The 26144-nt window shown below is 39.1% G+C and overlaps 2 protein-coding genes and 1 long non-coding RNA gene across 10 annotated transcripts; 1 reads left to right on the top strand and 2 right to left on the bottom strand.

Annotated features, from left to right (window-relative positions):
- Positions 1-5320: 5320 nt before the first annotated feature.
- Positions 5321-8752, top strand: LOC114294821 (uncharacterized). Its single transcript, XR_014366073.1, has 2 exons — positions 5321-5673; positions 8304-8752. It is a non-coding gene; the product is annotated as an uncharacterized LOC114294821 (long non-coding RNA).
- Positions 6993-24935, bottom strand: LOC114294820 (uncharacterized). 8 transcript variants are annotated; one of them, XM_082924274.1, is made up of 7 exons: positions 21910-22604; positions 21471-21807; positions 20641-20850; positions 13503-13688; positions 12635-12772; positions 8270-8751; positions 6993-7659 (listed from the first exon to the last, which is right to left on the bottom strand). In XM_082924274.1, exons 4-7 carry the CDS (start codon positions 13632-13634, stop codon positions 7074-7076), a joined length of 1338 nt encoding a protein of 445 aa, XP_082780400.1. In that variant the 5' UTR covers positions 13635-13688; positions 20641-20850; positions 21471-21807; positions 21910-22604; the 3' UTR covers positions 6993-7073. The 8 variants fall into 8 exon arrangements, with proteins under 8 accessions (XP_082780400.1, XP_082780407.1, XP_082780408.1 ...); XM_082924281.1 differs by having other exon boundaries at positions 22015-22604; XM_082924282.1 differs by having other exon boundaries at positions 22063-22604.
- On the bottom strand, positions 10517-11821 carry LOC145824501 (vacuolar protein sorting-associated protein 29-like). The gene is made up of 2 exons (XM_082924294.1): positions 11682-11821; positions 10517-11128 (listed from the first exon to the last, which is right to left on the bottom strand). The coding sequence occupies exons 1-2, from the start codon at positions 11704-11706 to the stop codon at positions 10830-10832; spliced, it is 324 nt and encodes a 107-aa protein (XP_082780420.1). The 5' UTR covers positions 11707-11821; the 3' UTR covers positions 10517-10829.
- Positions 24936-26144: the final 1209 nt, after the last annotated feature.

The raw sequence follows: 26144 nt of genomic DNA, 5'->3' as shown, positions 1-26144 counted from the left end.
TCAAAATATTGGGAGCTCGTAATGTTGGCTCGAGCTACCACTTGGTCACTCAAGCTAGCTGCGAATATTTTGGGTTTCAAAACAGAAAATTTGAGTTCCAAAAATGCATTTTAACATGTAAAAACTTGCATGGCCATTCTAAACTCATGAAAACACTTTGATAATCATAAAAACATTTTAGAAAACTCAAATACAGGATCATATCCATAAATTATTTGCTCAAAACCTCATGAATTTACCAAAATTGAACTCAAATCTTCATGCATGTGAGGATTAATTTCAAAACTCTTTTCATGACTTTCCTAACATAAAATTAAGCTTCCAAGACTTATGAAACAATGATGCATGTGCAATATAACTTCCAATTTCATCATGAATCATAGAATTCAAGCCCAAAATGATAAAATTCTACATATTCATCTTCTAAATTCAACATGGATGACAAGGATCATGCTTAGGAGTATGAAACTCTTCCAATTCATGAATTCATGTATTTTAAACCTTGAAGACTTAGAAAATATGAATGCATGTAAGTGACAACTCCCAATTCCACATGATTATCAAAGTTCATGCTCAAAACTTGAAGAATCGAACCAAATACTTGCATGTATGTACAATTTCATCTCAATTCCTACAATCTTTGTTCAACTCACATATTTAACATCATTATCTTCTTAAATCCACAATTTAAGTGACTGAACTCCCAAATTGAGGTTGAAACTCTTACCTACTATATTCAATGAGGCTAGGTTTAGCAATTTCTTGAGCCTAACTTCCAAATTCTTCAATCCTTCAAGCCAATTCCTCAAGATTGAGCTTTTCTCTCTCTAAGATGAAGATTTCTCTCTCTATATAGCTTAATCTTAGCAAAATGGTGAAGATGAGCTCAAAATTATGAGCCTAGGCACTAACTCAACATATATATAGTGGGTGATTAGCTTAAGCTAATTAAGTATGATTAAGACTAATCAATCTTAATTTAATTCAATTTAATCTAATTAATTTGATCCAAATCAATTTTTAATTAAATTTCACCATAGGCTCTAAAAATTACGTTGAACACAATAAATTAATCAATTTTGGTTTCTAACGCCTCTATAGCCCTTAATTTCGGATTATAGCAGAAATTATAACAGATATGTCTACAATCAACGTATAGGCATCCAAAAATTACATAGGACACAATTAGCATTCAGATTCATATTAGGCATATAAACACATATATAATTAATGAATTAAAAGCTTAATACGTAATAGGGTTGTCACACAATGACTTCTTCTTATTCTATGTGTGTGTGTGTTGGGTAGGGGGGAGGGGAACTAGGATGCACATGTTGCTACCATGTTCGGCAAGCAAAAGATATTTAAAAAAATGGGGACACGACCAGACACATGTTGGCTCATGTGCTTCTTAGGCGCAAGACTTATCCAAGGCAATGCAAATGTTTTAAGGCTGAGAAATTGTAATTAAATGATCATTCTCTCATACGCACAAAGATGCACGATCCTAAGTAATGATAACTATTGTTGGGATAACATGGTGCCATTATTGGCACCTTAAGGTATGCAATGCATGCACAAATAAATCAGCAAATTAGAAGTCTTATTTGTAAGTCAAGGCACTTCTAAGCTTAGAAACCTATCTAAAATGATCTCAGCTATTTTGCATTTTATTATTGAAGGCATCCTCAATCTAGGTGGGATTAAAACACTAAAGCTTCTAGAGTGTACTATTTCTCTTGCCAACCAATCTACGATTATCATCTTGACTACCCAATTTCCTAATATGCCATCAAGCTACACACCAATGTGCCCTAATTGCAGGAATGATTAATCTTAGTTGATGTCAATGTTGTTTTGTTCAACTTTGTTTCGTCAATCTCAAGTCAGTACCATCATGGTTGTTCCTACCAACCTTACTGTCACCACCAACAATTGATTATCATGTTCATTCACCTTCTTATGCCAACAAAAGAATAATTAGGAAGATATGCCAAGTCCTTTAATTTATGATAAAGTAAATGTTGATAAACTTTATGCACATCAGACAACTAGTAGAATAACAGAGCTTCCATAAGAACTGAGAGAGAGGTTTGTGCCACACAAATGGGCCGAGCTAAGTCAGGATTTGGGCCACTGTTATGGGCCTTTCGGCTAGTTCGGAGAGACACCTAACGTTGGGCTGAGGTACTTAGTCAGCTTGGTCCAATGCTGAGGGCGATGAAATGGTGGTGTTGCTTCCGACCGGGATGAGGGTAGCTCATGACCTCGATCGGACAGAGGGATGACTGAGATCGGTGGCTCAGCTACTCTTGGGCTAACTGTGTCAGCCCTAGCTCAAGGCCGGGCAAGGTTGGCTAGGGCGAGTTAAAACGAGCTGTAGTTGGCCGGTTCGGCATCTTGGAGTTAGTTCGATTGGTAGAAGTTGCTTTTGGAATGGATAACCACACGCTATATTGCGGATAACTAGGCAGGAACTACAGCGTAGCCCAGTTGAAGAGCAGATGGGGGATCCCACTGTTAGTATGCGTCAATACCGTTTGGCTGTTTTGTTAATACTATTTGGCAGTATTGTCACATATACACATGTAAGACGAGGAGGGGATAATACATCCACTTGTCTAGGAGTAGACGAGCAGGGTAGTGTGCACACAAACTATATAAACCTTATAACACCTTTATGCAACATTTCTGCAATCTTCCTTACACTAAGCTATCTTCTTTTTTGTCCTTTTCTAAGGGTGCTAACTTGATCGTCGGAGGAGTTTTTCAACAACACACCCGTCGGGTAGTTCACCGTCATTGTGTTTTCAGGTTCAATAACATTGTTCGGAGAAACACGAAGCTTGGATGTAAAGAGTACAGAAGAGTGGAATATTTTGCTTCCTGTACAATTGACATCGTCTGTGGGAAGCCAAATAGACAAAATCTTGACCTCCAAGTTCGTCTGATCACTTTCCATAGCGACTGACGACATTCCGAAGTACGTTATCGATGGTATTACGCCAGAATCAATTTGGTAGCAAGATGACTTGCCCTCCATTCCGACAATGACTGGTTTGGAGACCTCCATGCGAGGACCCTTCAGAGACACGTGAGACAAACGCACAAGAAGTTCTGGGCGCTCTCTAAGCCTAAAAGAACGCTGCCGACAGCGAGAATCGTACACTCAGCACCTGGAGAGCAAACTGAGAGACCAAGATGTCATCATCAGAAGAATGGTGACAAAGATAGAGGCTATGAAGCGCCAACTGAAAGGAAAAGGGTGTTGGAGTAGGAAACCACAGTGAGTGTGTCTAGTCCCACCATTTAGGCAGTTGTAGTAGGCGGCCGACGCCTTCACTTTCCATCACTAGAAGGTTCAAAGCTGACGACTCCGTCGCGCCGGCAGAGGTGTCTTGTACTAGAGGCAGTAGCTATCGACTTTCGCGTCTATCGATGATTTTGAGATACTCCTATTCCGATTAATCAGGAGATTTGAGAGACATATTGGATGAGCGAGCGCACCGAAGGGAGGCATAGAGGGTGCCAGCATTGCAACGGTTAGCCTACGATGATCGTGCCAACGAGAAGGTTATAATGCCACCCTCGCGTTTGGTTGCGCACATACCACTAGATAGAGACTTGGCGAGACTAAGCACCATCATTTTTTTTTCCTTGAGATAGAAAACACGCCGCTCCTCGCCAGTTTTCACTAGCCAAAATTCATGCTCTATGACGAAAAAATCGACCCGTACATGCACGTGAGCTACTTTTGGCAGGTGATTGCTGGCCACAAGCGAAATGATGCATTGATGTGTCTCATTTTCTCATCGAGTTTAGATGAATTAGGTCTAAAGTGGTTCGAGAGGCTGCCAAATGAGAGTATCGAGAGGTGACAACAATTGGTGAAGGCGTTTGTCACTCAATTCAAGATGAACACCAAAACGCCCAAAGAGGTTGACTATCTTTTGGGAATCAAGATGGAACCAGGTGACTCTTTGAAGGTGTGTAACGCCAAGTATTGGAAAACATTCAACGAGATTCTTGATTGCTTAGCGAAAATTGCAGTCTTTTAGTTAGACATAGACTCAAAGACTCGCTTACCATAATGAACCTTCAACCATGGAGTTATTCATGCAGCGCATCAACGAACATATTCGAGTCGAAGATGACGCGGGTGTCGTTATCATAAAGGCAAATTCGGTAATAGTGGATAAGAGAATTATAGGGAAAATTCACATTGTCAGACAAAAGAGAAACTGTCCAGACAACCGTGGAAGAGAATAAAGCCATGGAAACAATCACAATAATAAGAACTGCAACTCCGACTAGACAAAATACCTTCGCGATGCCGCAAAGGATGCTAAGAGAAAGTTGAACGCCCGGATAGACATCACCACGGTCTTTAAAATCCCAATCTATCGCATCCTTAGCGAGATCCAGAACAAGGCATACATCTGGTGGCTAACTAAGCTGGGAGATGCCCAAAGAGGCTTTAACCCGCGATATCACTGCACATACCATGACGAGCAAGGACACCGCACAGAAGATTGCATACCCTTGAAGCAGCACTTGGAAAATTGGTGGTAGCTGGGCATTTGGACCAGTACATCGACGGAAGCATTGAGGTTGCGTCTCAACGCCAAGCTGAACCTAACGGCTTAGCTGCCTTAGACGCCCCGCCCTAATATATGAACAAACTTATGTATATTTGTGAAAACTTACACACTTGTGGAATCACTTATGGCTTTTGTGAAAACTTATTCATTTTTGTGTTATTCTAAATTACTTGAATCAAACTTACGCATATTTGTGAAAACTTACGCATTTTATGAAATCACTTACGGGATTTGTGAAAATTTACTCGTTTTTGTGTTGTTCTAAATTATTTGAAACACACTTATGCAGTTTTTTAAAACTTACGTATTTTTTGAAATCACTTACGAAACTTGTGAAAACTTATCTATTTTGAAACACACTTACGCAATTTTTTAAAACTTACGCATTTTTTGAAATCATTTACAGAATATGTGAAAACTTATCTATTTTTGTGAAAATTTATCAAGTTTTGTAAAAACTTATCTATTTTTGTGAAAATACTTACACGTATATTGTGAAATCTATTATTTTAATAGTTTTACTTGTAAGTTAACCTGTTTGGCAGGTCAACAATGCATAAGTTCAAATACAATTTTGTATAACTTCTAACACAAACTTGTATAATCCAAAAAACTTGTATAATCCAAAAGGAGAAATGTATAAGGACTTATATGCAAGGCATACTTAAATAAAATCTATATATATATATATATTATATGTACGATCCCAAATGTCCATCGCGCACAGTCACACTCTTTCTCACTCTTTCTCTCCAAATCCTAACCCTCTTTTTTTTTTTTTTTTTTTTCAAACTCACTCACTCACTCTCTCTCTCTATTTCTTTGACGTTGCTCCTCTTCCCTTTTCCATCGTTGCTCGAGCCGTAAGATCTAGATTTGTAGCTCTGTTACCTTGCGGCGTCTGAGACGTCAATCGCCGCGTCGCCATCGCTGTGGACCTCTGAGGACGATGATTCAAATGATTGCAGATCCAGTCACTCTCTGTACTTGGCAGACCTACGACGAGAGATCAAACATCCTCAAATGGTTCTTCGCCGTCTCTGTCGAAATCTACGCCGTCGACTACATCAAGGTTTGGTTCGGCTCTCTCTCTCTCTCTCTCTCTCTCGCTCTCTTTCTAATTTTAGAGCTGAACTTTGCCATCAATGGCTGCCTTAGAGACCGGCAAAGCATCGATTCTGCAATACGCATTTGGAAATGTTCTCTCATTTCTCATACTCCTCCTTATCTTTCTTTTCGCATTTTCGATCCGACTTTTCTCTGTGACCATTCATACACTGGGGTGTTTGGGAAGAAAAAAAATAGCTTAATTTAGGCTAAAATTCACAAAAATGTAAAATAGATTAAAATAGTTAATAAGACAAAATATCACATCAAATCTATAATCGTTTTACTGCATATGATTGTTGCATGATAGTAAAAAAGCGTAGTAGTTTGCCAATTTTCAGTCTTTTAATTGATCGTATGAATTTTGTTTCAGGTTATAAAACTGTGAGTGTGATTCATGAGTACAATCCTTATTTCAGTTACAAAGTTACTCAGATCTGAATACACAAATCTGGATTTATCCAGATTTGAATTTGAACAGATTTTTATTATTTGCTTGATTTTTTTTTTTGGGATTTGGCTTGTTGTTGTTGAATAATGTTATTATTATTATTATTATTATTATTTTTTTTTTTTTTGGCAACTAATAAAGAGAAAGAGATGTGGAGATAGAGAATTTTAATAGAAACTCTCTCCTCTAGCTCTCCTAACCCATCTCAACAGATCATCACCTCTTGCTTCAATAGATAAAAAAAAAATTTGAACAGATAAAAAAATTGAATAGATAATTTCAACAGATAGGAGAAAATAAAAAAATTTAAATAAATAAGAGCAAACATATTTACTTTTTGACAAATAGAGAGAGAGACAGATATATTAGGTTTAACAGATTGATACAAAATTAAAAAGATAAAAAAGATTTTTTGATAACAGATAGAGTTTGTTTAACATATAAGAACAAAATTTGAACGGAAAAGATTAAAAAATTGAACAGATAGGATAAAAAAATTAAACAGATAGATATAAATTTGAACAGATAAAAATATTTGAACATATAAGAAATAATTTGAACAGATAGTCTATGAAAAGTCAACAGATAAAAAACATCAATAAATAAATTAAGGAGTAAAATTAAAAACAAAATGTTTTTCAAAACCAACAAAATGACTTATCACAAAACTATTTCATAAAGTGTCAACATCTCACCAACAAAAAAAAAAAAAAATATCCACCTAATTTAATATCTTATATCTTCTTTAAATTAGACTTTTTAATAATTTTCTCTTAAAAGTAAAAACAATAAAAGTAAAATCTGAAAAAGAAATGCATCCATTCTGAGTAAAATTAATCCAAAAGTAACTCCGCAAATATATTATTATTATTATTGTTGTGTACTCCACCACACTATGTTGCCATTATCAGGATCTAAAGCCCAAGAAAACCCACTTTTCTGAACAGCGTGGACGATACCACGCTCTGTTCCATTAAGACACACACTAGTAAGCGCCATCGGAGTATCTTCAAGGAAATCAGCATCCACAATCGGGCCAGGCGGGCAAACAGGTTTGGAACCAATAAAGCAAGCAATGAACCACACATCACATCATAACCCCCAAATCGTCTATACCACTTGATCTCACCAGACTCCAAATCCAGAGCCATCACAGAATTGGAGTGATTCTCAGCTTCCACACACCGGTCCGGATGAGTAGGGACGGTTCGATTGTTCCGGTTTTGGTGGCACTGTCGTATGGTGAGAGGAGCTGAGTATAGGTTTCCGGTGGCGATGTAGACGTGGTTTCGGCAAGTGTCGATCAGAGGACGATTACTTCCCCAGACGGCGGCTCCGGCGTATTGCCCGGTGGTGCCGTTGTTGTCGGGAAGCATGAAGGTCTGCCACTGGATAGCGCCTGTTTCGATATCCAGCTTCGCGAAGCTTCCGCGGAAGGTGCAGCATTTCTGATTGCTCACTTCTTCTTCTTCTAGCGAGGATACTCCAACGTAAAAACTTCTGTACCCCCCCCCCCCCAAAGAAAAAAACACTGTTTTGTACAAATTCTATTTATATAGTAATTATTCGTAAGATAATGATAAGAAGAATAATTTGCCAAAAAAAAGTTTACACAACAAAATTCCAAATAATAATTTGACAGTGAAAAATTCAATAGAGAAGAGTGAAATTCAAATCTATGACTTTTTGTTTTTTGAATTGGAACCCAAGATTTAGATCTGACAAAAATTACTCTCATCATGAGACACATAATATGTAATAAAAATTTTATGTTATTTTTCATTTATTTGAGTTACACATATATCTAACGGATGGATAAAAGGCATCAGTTTGGATTTCAAGAACAATTTGGATCTTCCAAAAAATAAATTATATAAACTAACTCATCATAATGGAATTTTTGCATATTAGAAGGCATTTTGATGGATAAAAGCCCCTAATTAATTCAATCCAAGAAAACAAATGACAAGGTACTGTTTACATTGGAAATTCAGACAGTTCATTTCTTCAAACAAATTATTCATATAAAAATCAATTGATTGAACATTCAAAAAAATATAAATATATTTTCAAAATCAAACTTGCTATCTGTTTTATATATATGACTAACCTGTTGTGAAATGTTCCGGACATGGTAACAACAGCGGCTGGATGGCTATCGAGCAGGGTTGACCAGACAAGCTTCCCGGTGGCACGTTCTAGGGCAACAGCCAAAGCTGGCCCATATATCCCGACAATGAGGAGATTACAGGCCACAGTCAGAGCCGACACCGTGGCGGTGCCATTGCCAGGGTGCATAGTTGCATTAAGGCCAGTTAGCTTTTGGAGGTCCTTTTTCCACAAGACTGAACTATTGATGATTTTAACGGCATAGATGAACCCATCCGATCTAGCAGAATGCATAGTGCCGTTAAAAAATGCAGGCATTGCATATAGGTCTTTCCTCCCTGATTTGAATTTCGACTCAAGACTAGGGTTTGAAACAGGTGATGGGCTGATCTGGGTTTCTTCATGGGTATATATACCGTTATGTATACCACCATCATGATTCAACCAACCTTCTGAACATGTATGGTCTCTCCTTTTATGCCACTGCAAAGACAAAACATGTTAGTTTGAGAGAGAGAGAAAAAAAAAAGAAAAACAGAGAAAGAGACTTAACATGTGAATGCAAACTAGCGGGGAGACTGTGTAGACAAAAGACGCATAGGAACAGCACCAAAAGATTGTTGCAAGTTTGGGTTGGTGCCATGGAAGTGGAAGCCCTGATATTGAAATACATCCTCTATGTTGTCTATTTATTGTCAATAAGTCTACGGAGACATAATTGACAGAACAGACCACATAACCAACAAAATAAAATACTAAGTGAAGCAAGATTGAAACTATTTCTTTATAGCTAACCCCATAATCAAGGCTGACTTTTTCTTTATAGAAGTATGGTCAGAATTGTGATTTTTTGGCTGATTATATTGGTAGACTTATTGATATTATCACTTCTATAATAATGATGTACTTCTATAATAATGATATAGAGTTAATAGTAAATGTTGCATACTCACAAAATCTCAGTAAATATTTAAAATTTAAAGTGTGCTGATCACATATTTATTTTTAATGCGACTCATACGATACGATTACAAATTGTAATGGATTAAACACACTAGTGTTTATTTGGAGTTTCTATTTTGGGTGCAGATCCCACTGGTTTTGATTTTTGTGTTTATTTTGGGTTTTGTAAAAATTTGAAGGAGGGTGGGGGTGGTGGAGAGAAGTGGCTGGTGGTGGATAATGACAGACATAACCGTTTGGTTAAGGGATGAAGGAGATGATAGGTGTAACCTGTAGGGTAATTGTTTTTGATGTTGAAGATTAGTTAGGTAATTTTATATTTTCTGTTAATAGACAAATTTTGACGAGAGATATTTATAATTTTTCAAACCACAAAGAAAATTTTATATTTTTATTAAACCTCAAAGGGTGTATTTGAAATTTACTCTACATTTTTTAAATTATAATAATGGGTAAATTACACTGACACTACTTGAGGTTTGTTTACACTGACACTACTTGAGGTTTGTCTTTAATACAAGTACTCCCTCACGCTCTGAAAATTACATCCCCTCCCTAAGGTTTAAACTTCCATTGTAATATAATCATTCTGTTAGTCAACCATTAAGTCAACTAATAGAAAAAACTAATATAAGAAATTAATTTTTTAAATGCCTATTTTACTATTTTTCTTTTTTTTTTAAAAAAAAACAATTACTAGATGAGTGAAGAAAATCTGTAGGCAATGACAAAAATTCAATCCATACATATATTATTATACTAGTATTAAACATTTTGGTAATGTTATGGTCCGCAAGCTTTTGTAGTGTTAATTATCACAAATATTATATAATTAGATCACTTTCAATCATAACTAAAAGAAATAGTTATAACCAAACACTGCATGAAGTATAATCAAATACCTTCTAAATTATAGTCAAAATAATATTATAATAAATAGTAATAACTAACATAATAGGTCATAACTAAATACATGATTGGGGCATATAAAATTTTTCTAAATGGTAAATTGTTTATTAATTTTATATATGCCAACAAAGGTAAAATAGGCATTTTAAAAAAATTAGTTTCTTATATTAATTTTTTCCATTAGTTGACCTAACAGTTGACTAACAAAAGGATTAAATTGTAATGAAAGTTTAAACCTTAGGAAGAGAGATGTAATTTTCAAAACGTGAGAGAAATACATGTAATAAAGACAAACTTGAAAGGGGTGTCAATGTAATTTACCCTATAATTATAATTAGGTGTGACTATAATTTCTCAACAAAATATGCCAGCTAAGTTATCCCAAAGTCAATGATCAGTATAATTAATAACGCTGCAGACCCCGAATTTGTTGGAATCTGTAGGATGACTGTTTCATGCGAGCTTTGAATATGACAGATGTTTATATTACTAAAGTCAAAAAACTTCTGAGCTACAGTTCAGTATAAAATTAAACTCTCACCATTAATCAAGCACAAAAATCCACTTACCAGAAAGAGATTTGAGACAATTTAAACAAGAAGTAGGCAAGCAATGTAGGCAAACAAAGATGAAATAAAATAACATTCAGGTGCAGAACAAAAGCCTTGAAATACCAAAAGAAGCTTAGGTCATTGTGTTGCAGTTGCGATCATCTTCTTAAAATCTATCTTGTCAACCTTCACCTCTCCGTCAATGAGTTCATAAACATAGACAACAACACGCAGGCCGTCAATGTCCATGAGCATGAAACTTGGGTTCACATCATATGTGATGCTGCTGTATGCACCAGTCGCAGACCCGGGGTTTATGACAACCCCACCCTCGTGTTTGTAGGCCTTAAACTGACGGGTGTGACCACTAACAAGAATATCCACATCTAACTGTCTCTGGAGCATGGCTAGAGAATCAAGGTCTCCCCATGGGACAACTGTCAAAACATAAAGAGATAATAAGAATGGGTTAGAATTTATTCGTTATAAAGATACAAAATGAACAAGATAAACAAGTACAAATTCAGCAAAATAAATGTTCAATAGCAGTATACTCCACTTGGAATTCAGGAAAAATGATAAACCAGCAGAACTGGTGACTGGCATGGAAAACCACTGTGCTACTACTATGCTTTTTGGGTGAATCTGCTACTACTATGCTTCAATCACAAGAAGAGCGATAATTAGGTGACAACTACGTATTCCATGAAAAAACCCAAAATAGATGAGGAAGTTCTCCATTAACAGCTTTCTTGAAGTTAAGCTACCCAACCACTTCCAAAATTTGCAGGATCATGCAGCAAACTAAAAACTAAGCAAGCATGGCACTGCTAAGAAAAAAGGGCAATTCTAGTGAGAAGGCATATTACACCAACACTTCCTTTGGATTCGCCTGAAAATGAGTTTAAAAGGTCACTATAAGTTGTCACATCACTCTCTCTATTTTTCTGCATATCTTTTCGTAAAAAATCAAAAAGTTAATAAAATAACCTGTTTCCAAACGAGGCCACTCCATAATTTGAGAATGTATTTGCAACAATTAAGGACACCTTGATGGCACTTCTCCAACACTCTTCCAATGATCTATCTGGTGCAAATACCTCTCACAGAGCAATGTCTGACATTCTTGGAAATGTGATCCGATGGGCATGCACTAAAGACTGCAATGGACAACAAAACTCGAACATGCAAAGGGAACTTCCAGTAGATGAAAAGAATGTAGTTGCAAAGAATATAACTAGAACAGTGCTGTTAGCACTTATTGTATAACTAATGACATTTGTTGAGCTTCATTATTCATGTTAAGCATTTGTCAACATAAAAATTATGATAAGTTGTCCAACTTACATGGATGAATACATCAAATATTTGGCAGAATTATGCAGGTGATCATATGAGATTTTGTGAAATCAAAGATGATATGGCTAACAATTTCCTAGAAAGTGACATTCCAGTACAGGAAAGAAAGCTACCCCCCGTTACAATGAATCAGCAGAGCTTTGTTCAAAGCGAAGTACCTATTTGTCCTTCATTCTCATTTATCAGAAGGATTACCAATAGCACTACCAAATCTACTCTCTGGAAAACCAAGCACAGCCTTACCACAGAAGGCTCACAAACAGAACCAAAATGATGTAATTGAAGCTACAGTTAAAAACATTAAACATTGAAGGATTGCATCATTTAAAACCCCTGTAAAAAGAGTAGCACTTGATAGAAGTACAAAACACAATGATACTATTACCAAACGATTTTTACTGGTATAAAATCATCGATATCTCAGACTAGATGCCTACTAGAATTATATTCTTCACTATATGCTGAAGCAAATATACTTTTGAGGTTCAATTAAGAAAAATTACATTCATGCATTTAGATCAAAAGAATCAAAACTGGTCACCATCCCAAACCTCTTAAAAATAACGATAGAAGGAAAAGTAAACCTGATGACCATGGCACAGCCCAAGCTTGAATTGTCCAATTGTAAGTGTTTTGGTTTCTGGATAACGGGCATCTTCATCATATTCACCGTGAGTAATATGCAAGCCAGGGCAAAGGCTCTTCAAGTAATCATGAACTTCCTGCTTATGAAAATACAACAATATTTGATTAGAGAATGGTGCACATGGTTTTAGATAGACAGGAAGAAATATTGTAGTATTGTGTGCCCAATCAGATCAACAGCATAACCAATATGTAATATTACATCTAAATTGACAAAATACAAAAAAAAAAAAAAAAAAAAACCTTCAATTTTATTTTATTATTTTTAAAAAAAAGTAATTTTACAATCACTAGATTTGGGTTGAGGTTCAAGTAGTGTGTGAATAATGCCATTTAACCTTTATGATGTAATATTACCGGAAGCCTATGCATTGTTTGTCTATGACTAGGCTACCACTAACTTAAAATTCCAAGACAACAAAGTAGATGATATCCCAAAGGCAAAATACATAAAAAGCATACTTGTAACCATTTAAATTCATTCAGAAAGAAATTAAATATATTGTCCAAAATAAATTTATACAGAAAATGACCAAACAGCCCTTCAGTAAACCAAAAACATTTCCATCTCTTAAATTTTGCTTCATTTACAGGCCAAGAGATTATACTGTAAATCAAAACAAGACTGATCAAAAGCATAGGGTGTTGCGCATATAATTTGGTGACTAATTTCCAACATCATTATGTATATGACAAGGAAGCACCATAACTCCAAGCAGATTAAATTTAATAAAATTAACATAAAGGAAATCAGTCAGTAACTCAGAAAAGAAAAGAAAAAAAAAAAAAATGAGAGAACAGAATTACTTTGATACAGAGATTGCCAGTGCAAATAATATGCTGAATCTTGCCAGGAACAAGCATGGATTTGAACTTAGGAGGTAAATCTGGTGCCCTGTGTGGGATGTGAAGATCCCCAATTGCCAACACTAACACCATTCTCGGATTTTACAACAACCCCCCAATTCCTCAAATTGCATCACTCATCACAATCTGCAACATTTTTCATAAACACTTCATATATAAGCACACGTATCGTCAAACAACATATATGGTTTAAAATCTTTGAAGGGTTCTGTAAGAGGGGTTAATTTGAGCCCACTAAATTATTTAGGCCCAATAGCCCAAGATTAGTGGGCCCGAATTTATCGCAAGTCCAAGAATCGGTGGGCCCAAGATTTATCGCCATCAAACGGATTGAATCGCTCTAAGCCTCGAAAGGGTTCGGATCCACGAACCTAGAAACTTACTCAGGCCCGGACTCGAAAGGGTATTAGGCAAGCCTAGAGATCCGAGGTACTCGGACTCGAAAGGGTTCGGATCCACGAACCTAGAGGTCCGAAATACTTGGCTTCGAACGGATTCAGACGCAATCTAGAAGTCGCTCCGTTAATGAGTCCCAGAACACTTGCGGGCTCGGAGCTTTCCGGGATCTACGCACCAGAACCATAGGCGTAATGGAGTCCGAACAAAGGACCCGATCCCGAGGACGGTGAGTGGAGATAAATTCACTCTTCGGTTAAACTAGCCTATACCCGGGTCGAGGTGGCACGACCCCGGGGGGTCCATGAGACTCGGCAATATTTTGCGGCAGGACGTCCTCTGGGACTACCCCTGACCCTTTGGGATGATTGGGGATCATTGGTTAGGTGTGGCTAAGAAGAAGGGTTCGCCGAGGGAGTGATCTCCTCTTCGGGGGTTTTCTCATCCTCGGGGAAGTCACCTCCTCGGAGAGGTCACCTCCTCGGAGAAGTCACCTCCTCGGAGAAGTCACCCCCTCGGACAAGGTGGTTAGAGAGAATATCCCCCATGTGCCTTGCACATGGGCTCCATCCTACATCATGAGGTGCCTATAAATAGCACCCACCCATAGCTTTACAAGGGATGGATTTTGGAGATTTTTAACTCTTGGGAAAGAACTAATTTCCCTTCTCCATTATCAACCTTGAGAGTGAAAGTGGGAGATCAATGGGAGAGCCTTGCCATTATTCTATTCTCTAGCCATTTTGCCTTCTTCTTCACCCAATCTCTTATCTCCATCATCTCCTTTGTTGTTGTGTTCCTAAGTTGAGATTATTGAAGAATCTAAGCCTCTCATCATATTCTAGAGAATTCGAAGTTGTTCTTCAAGGATCTTTGAAGATCTTCGAATTTTCTAACTCTTTTCTCGAACCCTCTCCTACATTTTGGCGACTCCGCTGGGGAGGCGGATTGGTTAATGGTCTCAACGAGATCTGGAATCCACACAACTCCAACAAGGATGGCGGGAGAAGATGAAGTTCACCAACAAGGATCCTCTAATGGTGGTGATGACAGAACCATGACTCCAGATCAACCACTTTTGCTTGAAGCCATTCAAGGACTTCAGAATACTCAGCAAGAGATTCTTACCACTCTTCAGAATCTCACTCACACCATGTTGGTGATGAGTTCTAACTTTGCACCGGCGCCAAACGGAAATCAAACTGGTGGTGGAGTTATTCCCGCCGGAGCGCAAAATCAAATCCAAGGAGAAGTAGGCCCCAATCAGCCTATGGCTCATGGCAACACGGCCACAGTAACACATGCTCAAACCACAGTAGGCGGCGGCAGTTTGCCCATACCCGGGCTCCATGGCGTGCCAAGCCAAGATCCAATGGTGACTAGGGGAGTTTCTAGTGTAATGAATGGTGCTCCGGCGACTGTTGGTGTCCAGGAAAACATAAGGAGCGTGATGGCACAAAAGGGAGCTCTGCCCGTACCTAATCTTGTCACGCCACCAGTAAATGTTACCCAAGCACCAAGCGGGCCTCCTTTGGTGCCGACAACAAATCTGCAAGCACAACCCGGTATAGCGGCGCCGTACGGTGGACTTTACGGGCCTCAATTCAATATCCCATCACCAACTGGCTTGTCTATAGGCGCTGATGGCCAGTATCGTCAAATGTCCTCACCAATGATGAATTCGCAGCACCAGAATGGCCAAGACGCCCCTAGCTCAGTCTTCGGGTACATAAGCCAAGTCCCGGGAATACCACCATCAAACTCTCTCCCTCAACAGTTTCTCACTCTCGCCGATGTGCAGGCCATGTTCGATCTCGAACGGGGCAAGAGGACCTTACCCTCTTTGCCTGATCCAGACGTCAAGCCGCCTTACCCCATTGAGATGCTGAGCTATCCATACCCTGAGGGGTATACAGTGCCGAAGTTCATCAAGTTCGACGGCAAACAAGGAAATGCCCGAGAACATGTTGTGCGATTCATCGAGACTCTAGGTATTCATGGTTCAAACCACGTCCTCCGACTGAGAGAATTCTCTAAGTCCCTCACCGACCGAGCATATAGTTGGTATGTTAATTTGGCCCCAAACTCTGTCCGAAGTTGGGAGGAAATGGTTAACAAATTCCACTCCAAGTTCTTTCAAGTGGCGGAGAAGGTGACCACACTTACATTGTGTAAAGAGAAGCAACAAGAAAGTGAAGACATCCTTGACTACGTCAAAAGGTTTCAGGACAAGGCCGTGGATTGTCATGAAGCAGTTGAGGAGAGTTATCTGGTTCAAATTTGTCTAGAAGGGGCATTGAGCAGGTACAAAATGTTTCTAATTAACCACAAGCTACCCACCTTCTCGGCATTAATAGAAGCAGCTCGGAACATTAGCATTCCTCAGGCTCAGGAGTCCGGATTTAAAGCCAGTTACAAGACTAGTTTCAAGTCATCTCGTGGACCTATCGTTGCTGCTGCCTCTGCCCCGGATACCCGAAATTCACAAGGAGGAGGTCATAAAGGCCAGAAAAGAAAGCAATATAATGGTGAAAAGGGGAATGTTTCTTATCCATGTGGAATCGAGGAAGTGAAAGCTCTAGTTAAGGAATGGGTGGCTGACGGAGAGCTAAAATTGCCTTATGTTGAAGAAATGCCATCAAAAAAGGACCGTGAGAGCCCTGAATTTTGTGTCTACCATCGTACATTGAAACATCCGACAGAGAAGTGTTGGACCCTCAGGAAAATCTTCAGAGATAAAGTCGAGGCAGACGAATTGAGGTTCAAAAAGCAAGGGACTCAAGACATCCGAGAACAACCATATCCTCAACACCGAGACAAGGGCAAGAATGTTGCTATGATAACTTATGAAGGCCCGATGATCGAGGCTATCGCCAATCTCGATGACGATGATTGTTATCTGGACGACATCCTCGAGCCAGAGGGTGGGCAAGTTTACTATGGAAGTGCTCTCGATCCAGAGGGCAGAACATTTATGACTCATAGCGAAGATCCCTTTGATCCAGAAGGAGGAGCAGAGTACTACGGAAGAGGAGGACACCATGTTTATGTGGCATCGTATTTTGAAGAGACCGAGGAGATGGTTAACTACGAGCCTCCAAGAGTGGAAAAAGATCTGGATCACTATGCCAAAACCCTGCAAGACTGTGTAAAGTTCAAGCAGTTCTTTGACCAGCTTGGACTTTCCAGGGAGGCAAGAACGGAAATCACCAAGTCTATCATTAATATAGCCGAGGCACACCATGAGGAATGCATGTCGACTGAGGGGTCTATCCCGAGGAAGGCAAAAGAGCAATCTAGTGCCATTACTTTCTCCGAGGCTGATCGGAAGTATCCTTTTTCTCACAATCGCCCGCTTTATGTGACTGTTTTTATTAACGGGGTTGAGTTCAAAAGGGCCTTTCTAGATAGTGGAGCCTCTATCAACATTATGACTCGCGCTACTCTAGAAAAAGCTAGAATCTCTAAAGAACGCATTGTGAAGCAGCCGATAGTCATCACTGGCTTCAGTGGAGAAAGGAGAGTTACTATCGGATGCGTAACAGTTGATTTAGCCGTTGGAGAGATTCGCTCGGCCACCAAGTTCCATATTATCGATTCTGAGGCAAATTATCACATCATTCTAGGGAGGACCTGGATGCATAGATATGGGGCTGTACCATCGAGTTATCATCAGTGTGTTAAGGCTAAATGGGGAAAGAAGACGGTGACAATTCAGGCTACAGAAAGGCCTTTCGAGGTCCATGAAGCTCATTATTCTGATGCCATCTACTTCACCGAACTGGCTGTCGAAGAAGTTCCCACCACCTCTAAGCCTCGGGGGGTCAAAATTCCTCGTTGGGAGGATATCAAAGATGACAAGGAGCCGATGACAGAATCAGGTAAGCGGGCGATGTCTAGACCAGAAAGTCCGCCTATTCCTCGGAAGGTGATGAAAGTTCGAAAAGGAGGCAAGATGGTGTATTATTTATGAAGGTGCGGGGAGTCGGTTTCTTCAGTCACCGACTCCGAGTCAAAAGAAGAGCCTCCTGACAATGATATAGTAATAAAGCCTGAAGTGGCTCCAGAATGTATGCAAGATGGGCCGAAGCCTCAGCCTGAACAACTTATCGAAATAGATCTGAGTGATGGACAAGATACACCGAGGCCGGTATTCGTAAGTTCGAGCCTTAGCCCAGAAAAGCGGGAACAGTTGTTAAAGTTGATAAGCCGATACTCAGATGTGTTTGCTTGGTCATATAAGGAAATGCCCGGACTAGATCCTGACCTAGTCTCCCACTATCTTGATGTGTTCCCAAACTCCAAGCCAATTAAGCAAGCTGCTCGAAAATATCATCCAGATCTCGAAGAGAAGATTAAGGAGGAGATTGAAAAACTTCAACAAGCTGGTTTCATCCGGCCAATACAGTACCCCACGTGGTTAGCAAACATCGTGCCAGTAAAGAAGAAGAATGGCCAAATCAGAGTATGTGTAGACTTTCGAGATTTGAACAAATCTTGCCCGAAGGATGAATTCCCTCTTCCTCACATCGACACCCTCGTGGATACTACCTCGAGACACCAGATGTTCTCATTCATGGATGGATTCAGTGGATACAATCAGATTAAGATGGCTGAAGAGGACGCAGAAAAGACTGCTTTTAGAACACCTCTCGGAAACTTCTTCTATACAGTCATGCCTTTCGGACTCAAGAATGCCGGTGCAACTTACCAAAGGGCTATGACTGCAATCTTTCATGACATGATCCATCATGAGATGGAAGATTATGTTGATGATCTAGTGGTGAAATCCAAGAAAGAAGAAGACCATCTCCGAGACCTTGAGAAGGTATTCAAGAGGTGCCAGAAATTCAAAATGAGGATGAATCCTCTCAAATGTGCTTTCGGGGTGACGGCCGGGAAGTTCCTCGGGTTTCTTGTACATAGGCATGGTATCGAGACAGATGAAGACAAGGTCAAGTCTATCAAAGCAATGCCTCCCCCACATTCTCAGAAGGAGTTAAAGAAGTTCCTCGGGAAGGTGTCTTATATTCGGAGGTTTATCCCAGCACTGGCAGAGATCTCTGCACCTTTCGGCTCTTTATTAAAAGGAGATGCCAAGTTCGAGTGGAACCAGGAGCACCAAAAGGCCTTCGAGAGAATCAAGGCAGCCTTGACCTCGCCTCAGACCATGATAGCCCCGCAGCCCGGGGTGCCTCTAATGTTGTACTTAACTTCAACCCCCAAGTCCATAGGGGCACTATTGGTCCAAGATATAGATGGAGCAGAACGCCCGGTGTATTACATCGGCCGGAAGATTCGAGGAGCAGAAGTCCGATATACTCCGATAGAGAAACATTGCTCAGCTTTGGTATTCACCCTTCCGGAGGACTGGAGAGGAGAAGTCCTCGAACAACTCAGAAGCAAAGTTGGAAAATTGACTATGGCCAAGCTTGCCCAATTCATAATTATTCAAGGTGAACTTTATTTCCGAGGAGGTACCGGATTCCTAGCCTGGTGTGTTGGCCAACAAGAAGCAAGTTTCCGACTACAACAGATCCATGAAAAGTCTTGCGGGGATGTGGATATCAGTCTGTACAGAAAGATCCAAAGACATAGCTATGATGGTATATGACAGCCATAACCCGAGCAGCTGGTGAAAGCTTTCCAAATGATTTTGCAACTCTAGGGGCAAATGTCAACATTCCGTGGAAGAAGTCTATCTATGACATTTACAGTTTGCATTTACTGCATTGTCCATGAAGTTCTATCTTTCTTATGTTATGAAGAAATTTATTTCCTCCATATTATGTATCTCCATTAAAATTTATTTTCTCTACATTGTATATCTTCATTGTGTTACGTTGCGTGAAACAGTTTTCAATTTTTGTTGCCCCTCAAAGAAGAAAAAGGAATGGTAGATTCAGTTACCAACCTGAAGGGAGTTTTCTTGACACAGTAGAAGTATACTTCTACTCGGACCTCCGAAGAGCAGCCATGGCTTCCATCAATGCAAGCTTTGAGGGTCTTTCTTGCTGAAGTAGAGTGTGTGCTCCCACTCGGACTTCCGAAGAATAGCCCTTACTTCCATCAATGCAAGCTTCGAGGGTCTTTCTTATTGAAGTAGAGTGTGTGTTCCCATTTCGACCTCCGAAGAATAGCCCTTACTTCTGTCAGTTCAAGCTTTAAGGATCTTTCTTGTTGAAGTAGAGTGTGTTCTCCGCCTCGACTTTCGAAGAACAGATCTTGCTTCCATCAGTGCGAGCTTCGAGGGATAGCCTTTGCTTCTATTAGCTGCCGAAGTAGAAGTGCGCATCCACTCGGACCTCCGAGAGACAGCCTTGTTCCTGCTCGGACTTCTGAGGGAGAGCCTTCCGAGGGACAACTCTTGCTCTCATTAGTGCGGGTCCGAAGAACAGCCCTTGATTTCATCAATACGAGCTCCGAGGATCTTTCTTTTCAAAGTAGAGTGAACTCTTACTCGAACTCCCGAGGGATAGCCTTTGCTTCCATTAGCTGCCGAAGTAGAAGTGCGCATCCACTCGGACTTCCGAGAGACAGCCTTGTTTCTGCTCGGACTTCTGAGGGAGAGCCTTCCGAGGGACAACTCTTGCTCTCATTAGTGCGGGTCTGAAGAACAGCTCTTGATTTCATCAATACGAGCTCCGAGGATCTTTCTTTTCAAAGTAGAGTGGACTCTTACTCGAACTCCCGGGGGATAGCCTTTGCTTCCATTAGCTGCCAAAGTAGAAGTGCGCATCTACTCGGACTTTCGAGAGAAAGCCTTGTTTCTACTCGGACTTCTGAGGGACAGCCTTGTTTCTGTTCGGACTTCCGAGGAACAGCCCTTGCTCTCATTAGTGAAGATTCTGAAGGCCTCGAGGTTGTGGATTTCACACAAAAATTTATTTGCCTGAAATAGCAAAGCCGACAACTAAGATGAGCAATATCAATTTCATATCATGATTCAGGCGTTATCAGAATGGGACAACATCAACAAATAATAATGATCTATTTAAGCTACAACAATTTTACTCCTCCGAACAAGTTCATGAAAATGCAACAATCATGTCTTTGTCTCTTCGGGCCGGTTCCTCTCAAGCCGACATAAAGCAACAATGTTCCAACAAAAGTCCGGCATCAACATTTTATTTTCTCCGAGTGTCCACAAAATCAGCACACATCAATATATGTTCTTATTCTCTGTTACATTAGTTTATTCTTCCAAGCGAAACATTCACCGAATATAGATATCGGAATTCATTCATCAAGTATATAAAGTTCAACATCGGATTTCACTATTCTCGGAGCCACAACAATCAATTATCCGACAAGAAGATATATATACAATATGAGAGACTTATTTCCTCGGATTTATTTTGCAACAACATTTATTTACTCTATAAATTTCAAGACGAGCAAGTCTAACAAAATTTTCAGTAGCAACACCAATCCTTCATTTGCCACAAAAATATATTTATATATATTTAAATATATTTACATTCGGAAGAGGGGGCCGAATTTCATACTTACAAATTTGGGCAGTTAGAGAGATGAAGTCCGAAGCCGATACTGGAAATTTAAGCTGAAATCAGAGAGGCTTTACAGACTGTAATCAACAAGATTGGGCTAGGCTTGAAAGGACCACACACGTTGCGTTGAGTGGGCGAACGTGCGTGGTCGGCGTCGGACAAGTTGAAGCCGGAAGCAACGCTGGTACCACAGAAGAGTCGGCAACCACACACGTCACGTTGAGTGGGGCGATATGTGTGGTCAGCATTGGACCGTCGAAGCCAGAAGCAAACCAGCAGAGAGAGGCCAGCGGTAGGTATTGTCTTCACTAGTTCAAGATTGTTTGCAAGCCTCAAGACTGAAATAAATTATCACCAGAATTCCCAAATTAGAAAAATGTATCAGTGCATATTTATTTTGAGCACAAAAGTCCATCAAAACAATAAGAAGGAATACCCACAGATCCAAAAATATAATAAGAATGAGAAGAGGGTTTCGGGAGAAAACAGTTTACAGATCTGAATCAGTGTAGAAAAAAAATAAAAGATATGGGCAGAGTAAGCACTGTGCAAGCAAAACTGAGTTGTGTGGTCCGATTTTTGAAAGGTATTACTGGGCCGAGAGGGGGACGAGCTGAACGGCGTTAAGCAAGGCCACACGGCGCGTTGAGTGGGCGACGTGTGGTTGGCGCTGTGCAGCTGAGGCCAGAGGCGAAGTTTCGGCAAAGAGAGGCTGACGATAGGTGGGTTTGGCATTGGCACAAGGCATCGGGTGAGAAGGATAGGTCAGCCAGTAGCGAGCTGGGCTGGTGTCGGCATGAACCGGTGGCTGAGATGCGACGCTAATGGTAGCCAAAGCTGTGGCGGCGGACGGCGTGCACAGTGGTGTGGGTCTTCGGCAACGGCCTTGCTTGGAGCTGCGATGGAGGCCAGTGCACTACACAGAAGCGGCCTCTGGTGTTGCAGAAATAGAGCTTCATTGAGGAAGATGCTAGGCTGGGTCTTGTCTCGGTTTGCTTACAGATAGTGGGCTGAAAATGAGTTTGGCAGAAAGAGAATAAGGCCAAGGGTTATTATCCATTGTTTGGAAAAAAAAAAAATTTTGGTTATGGCGGTCCCTCAGATATTCTACAATATATATATATATATATATAGAAAGGGACAAGCATTTGATGGATTTTTTAATTTCAAGAAAGGAATTCAATGGGTTTTCACCGTTCTAGATAAAAGAAGAAGCTTGGTCTCAGTCTCTCTTTTTAGGGAGAGAAAATGTGCCTGCCGAATAGGTGTTGCCTCCTAAAAGAGAAATATTAGGGCTTTTGTCCTTATCTCCAAAAGGAAAAAAAAAGTAAAGCAAAAAGTGAGCTATCAATTAGGTTTTTGGTCCCTTTTCTTTATATATAATAAAAAAAAATGGTGTGATGCCTACATAACAGCCTGCCGTTTGCTTTTTTTTTTCAAATCAAAAATAAAGGTGCATGAACCTTACCTTTTTAGGCTATAAAGTGAAAAGTGGGCTAGCTGTATTCTAAAAGAAAAAGTGTGGCTTATCTTGTCAAGAATACAGAAATTGATTTTTTTTTTTTAGTTCTTATTTCTTTGACTTGGAACAAAAAAAAAAAAAAAAAAAAAAAAAAAAAAAAAAAAAAAAAAAAGAAAGAGTTTTACGTTTTCCAATACTTGGAGAAATGAAAATGTAATTATCAATATTTTGAGTTGTAAAAAAAAAAAAAAAAAAAAAAAAAAAAAAAAAAGTACAAAAAAAAATTTTTGCTTGTCAATTTTTTCTGTAAATTGAAGTGCGTCATCAACTTTATCCATAGGCTCTGTCGTGACAAAACATTTTTTTTTTTTTTTTTTTTTGGGGAACGTGATGCGAAACAAGGTCGAAGAAATGACAGTATGCATGTCTGAGAAATTTAAAATTTCTCATACACGCAAGGGGCAAAATGTAAGAGGGGTTAATTTGAGCCCACTAAATTATTTAGGCCCAATAGCCCAAGATTAGTGGGCCCGAATTTATCGCAAGTCCAAGAATCGGTGGGCCCAAGATTTATCGCCATCAAACGGATTGAATCGCTCTAAGCCTCGAAAGGGTTCGGATCCACGAACCTAGAAACTTACTCAGGCCCGGACTCGAAAGGGTATTAGGCAAGCCTAGAGATCCGAGGTACTCGGACTCGAAAGGGTTCGGATCCACGAACCTAGAGGTCCGAAATACTTGGCTTCGAACGGATTCAGACGCAATCTAGAAGTCGCTCCGTTAATGAGTCCCAGAACACTTGCGGGCTCGGAGCTTTCCGGGATCTACGCACCAGAACCATAGGCGTAATGGAGTCCGAACAAAGGACCCGATCCCGAGGACGGTGAGTGGAGATAAATTCACTCTTCGGTTAAACTAGCCTATACCCGGGTCGAGGTGGCACGACCCCGGGGGGTCCATGAGACTCGGCAATATTTTGCGGCAGGACGTCCTCTGGGACTACCCCTGACCCTTTGGGATGATTGGGGATCATTGGTTAGGTGTGGCTAAGAAGAAGGGTTCGCCGAGGGAGTGATCTCCTCTTCGGGGGTTTTCTCATCCTCGGGGAAGTCACCTCCTCGGAGAGGTCACCTCCTCGGAGAAGTCACCTCCTCGGAGAAGTCACCCCCTCGGACAAGGTGGTTAGAGAGAATATCCCCCATGTGCCTTGCACATGGGCTCCATCCTACATCATGAGGTGCCTATAAATAGCACCCACCCATAGCTTTACAAGGGATGGATTTTGGAGATTTTTAACTCTTGGGAAAGAACTAATTTCCCTTCTCCATTATCAACCTTGAGAGTGAAAGTGGGAGATCAATGGGAGAGCCTTGCCATTATTCTATTCTCTAGCCATTTTGCCTTCTTCTTCACCCAATCTCTTATCTCCATCATCTCCTTTGTTGTTGTGTTCCTAAGTTGAGATTATTGAAGAATCTAAGCCTCTCATCATATTCTAGAGAATTCGAAGTTGTTCTTCAAGGATCTTTGAAGATCTTCGAATTTTCTAACTCTTTTCTCGAACCCTCTCCTACAGGTTCAAAAAAAAAAAATATCGATTTTTGAATTGATTTCTCCGTATCACTTAACTCCGTATATACAGAAAATTTCGACCAATTTGTTAGTTTGGAATGGCAGACAAAAGATTTTCACAGTCCACAGATCGCTACAACACTCATCGTTAAGGTCTACATTGAAAGTTAAAATTGCATTTGCATATATGTGAGTCTATATATGTATATATAATCAACACATTGAAATGAAATTACCAGCAAAAGAGATTCAATTAAGTGAAGAGTTTATGAACATAAAAATAAATCATTGCACTTACCTTCAAAATCCCCTAACCTATTATCGATGGTGAGTTTGAAAGTTACGGAATGAAGATGCTATGTGTTCCTGACAAAGTACTCGTAACGACTCCTTTTGGTGGACATGACCTTAAGCTAGTCGTGGATCCGGGTTAAAAAAGGGCAGAAGATTACCTTACACTTCTTTAAATTTAAAAAAAAAAAAAAGGAGCATGAATTTAACATAATTATATTACGTTTCTTTTGAAGTTTTAATTTATATAATTTGATTTATTTTTTATTATAAATTCATTAGTTGCATTAATAAAAAATAATATTATAATTTCTTTATATTAAAATATATATTTTACCTTCTCTATCTTAAAATATTATCATTTGCATTAATTTTGATATGTAAATCTTACTAGAAAGATTGTTAGTGTAATTATATAAAAATTATAAATTTTGTTATATTTTTTTTCAAATCTAAAAAAAAAAGAGCGTAATTTACACTTAAAAAAAAGACCTTCAACAAAATAAATAATGTTATAAATCTTGATTTTTTTGTTATTTTGACAAAGATCAACTCAAAGTATTCACTCCTCGAATTACTCCCAATTTTGTATGGATATTAAGTAAAAGTTTTACTTGTTTTTAAGTCGTTTTTGTGGAGAAGAATAAAAAAGATTTGATTTTCAATGAGAGCACAAGAATAAAACAGAATGAGTCAAGAGGAAAAAAAGTGGAAAAAAAAAATATTTTAATAAATTCAAAGAAAAAATCTATTTATTTGTAATTTTTTTAATAAAACTTATTCTTTACTAATTTGTAATATTTTGTCTAATATCAATCTTTTGTTATTTTCTTAAAAAACTCTATTATACTAGTAATTAATTTTTTAAAGAATAGGGGTTAGGCCCCAAAATTTTGAACTACATGACACAAATTTTATAAGTTATTTTTCAAATTTTACATTAAGTTAATTAATAGATAAAAAATAATTATTAAAAAAATCATGTTTATCCTTTTTAAAAATGAGATTAGGGTAAAAACAAACATTTGAAAACTTTTATGGTGTGTTTGGTTGGAAGATTTGGGAAGGAATTTGGAAAGAAAAAGGGAAAAGGTGTGTGAAATTATGTGAAATTTAGGCATATTTTATTCATATTTCATCTACTTTTTTCATTTCTCTTTCCAAATCCCTGCTCAAATTTCTCAACCAAGCACAACATTAAGTGAGGGCAAAAGTGTAAAATAAAAAACATTTACAAAAACTAAAGCAAAATGAAAGGGAGTTTCTATTTGCACACACTATATCTTCTTTTTTCACACACTTAGGCCTCGTTTGGGAACAGGCTAATTTAGTAACTTTTTTGGCTATTCG

This window comes from Camellia sinensis, chromosome 1, assembly GCF_055761805.1.
Source record: "Camellia sinensis isolate YWXY chromosome 1, ASM5576180v1, whole genome shotgun sequence".
NCBI classification, from domain to species: Eukaryota; Viridiplantae; Streptophyta; class Magnoliopsida; order Ericales; family Theaceae; genus Camellia; species Camellia sinensis.
The sequence above is the reverse complement of the archived record's forward strand: the minus strand, read 5'-3'. Positions and strand labels throughout refer to the sequence as shown.

Bases quoted from the DNA above. Each gene is read 5' to 3' on its own strand.
- LOC145824501 (XM_082924294.1), bottom strand. From the start codon at position 11,706: ATGGAGTGGCCTCGTTTGGAAACAG. The intron at 11,129-11,681 runs GTTATTTTATTA...ATGTTTTGACAG, and splicing joins GTGGCCTCGTTTGGAAACAG to TTGTCCCATGGGGAGACCTT.
- LOC114294820 (XM_082924273.1), bottom strand. From the start codon at position 13,634: ATGGTGTTAGTGTTGGCAATTGGGGATCTTCACATCCCACACAGGGCA. The intron at 12,773-13,502 runs GTAATTCTGTTC...TTTCATAAGCAG, and splicing joins CTGGCAATCTCTGTATCAAA to GAAGTTCATGATTACTTGAA. The intron at 8,752-12,634 runs GTTTACTTTTCC...TTGTCTTTGCAG, and splicing joins GGCTGTGCCATGGTCATCAG to TGGCATAAAAGGAGAGACCA.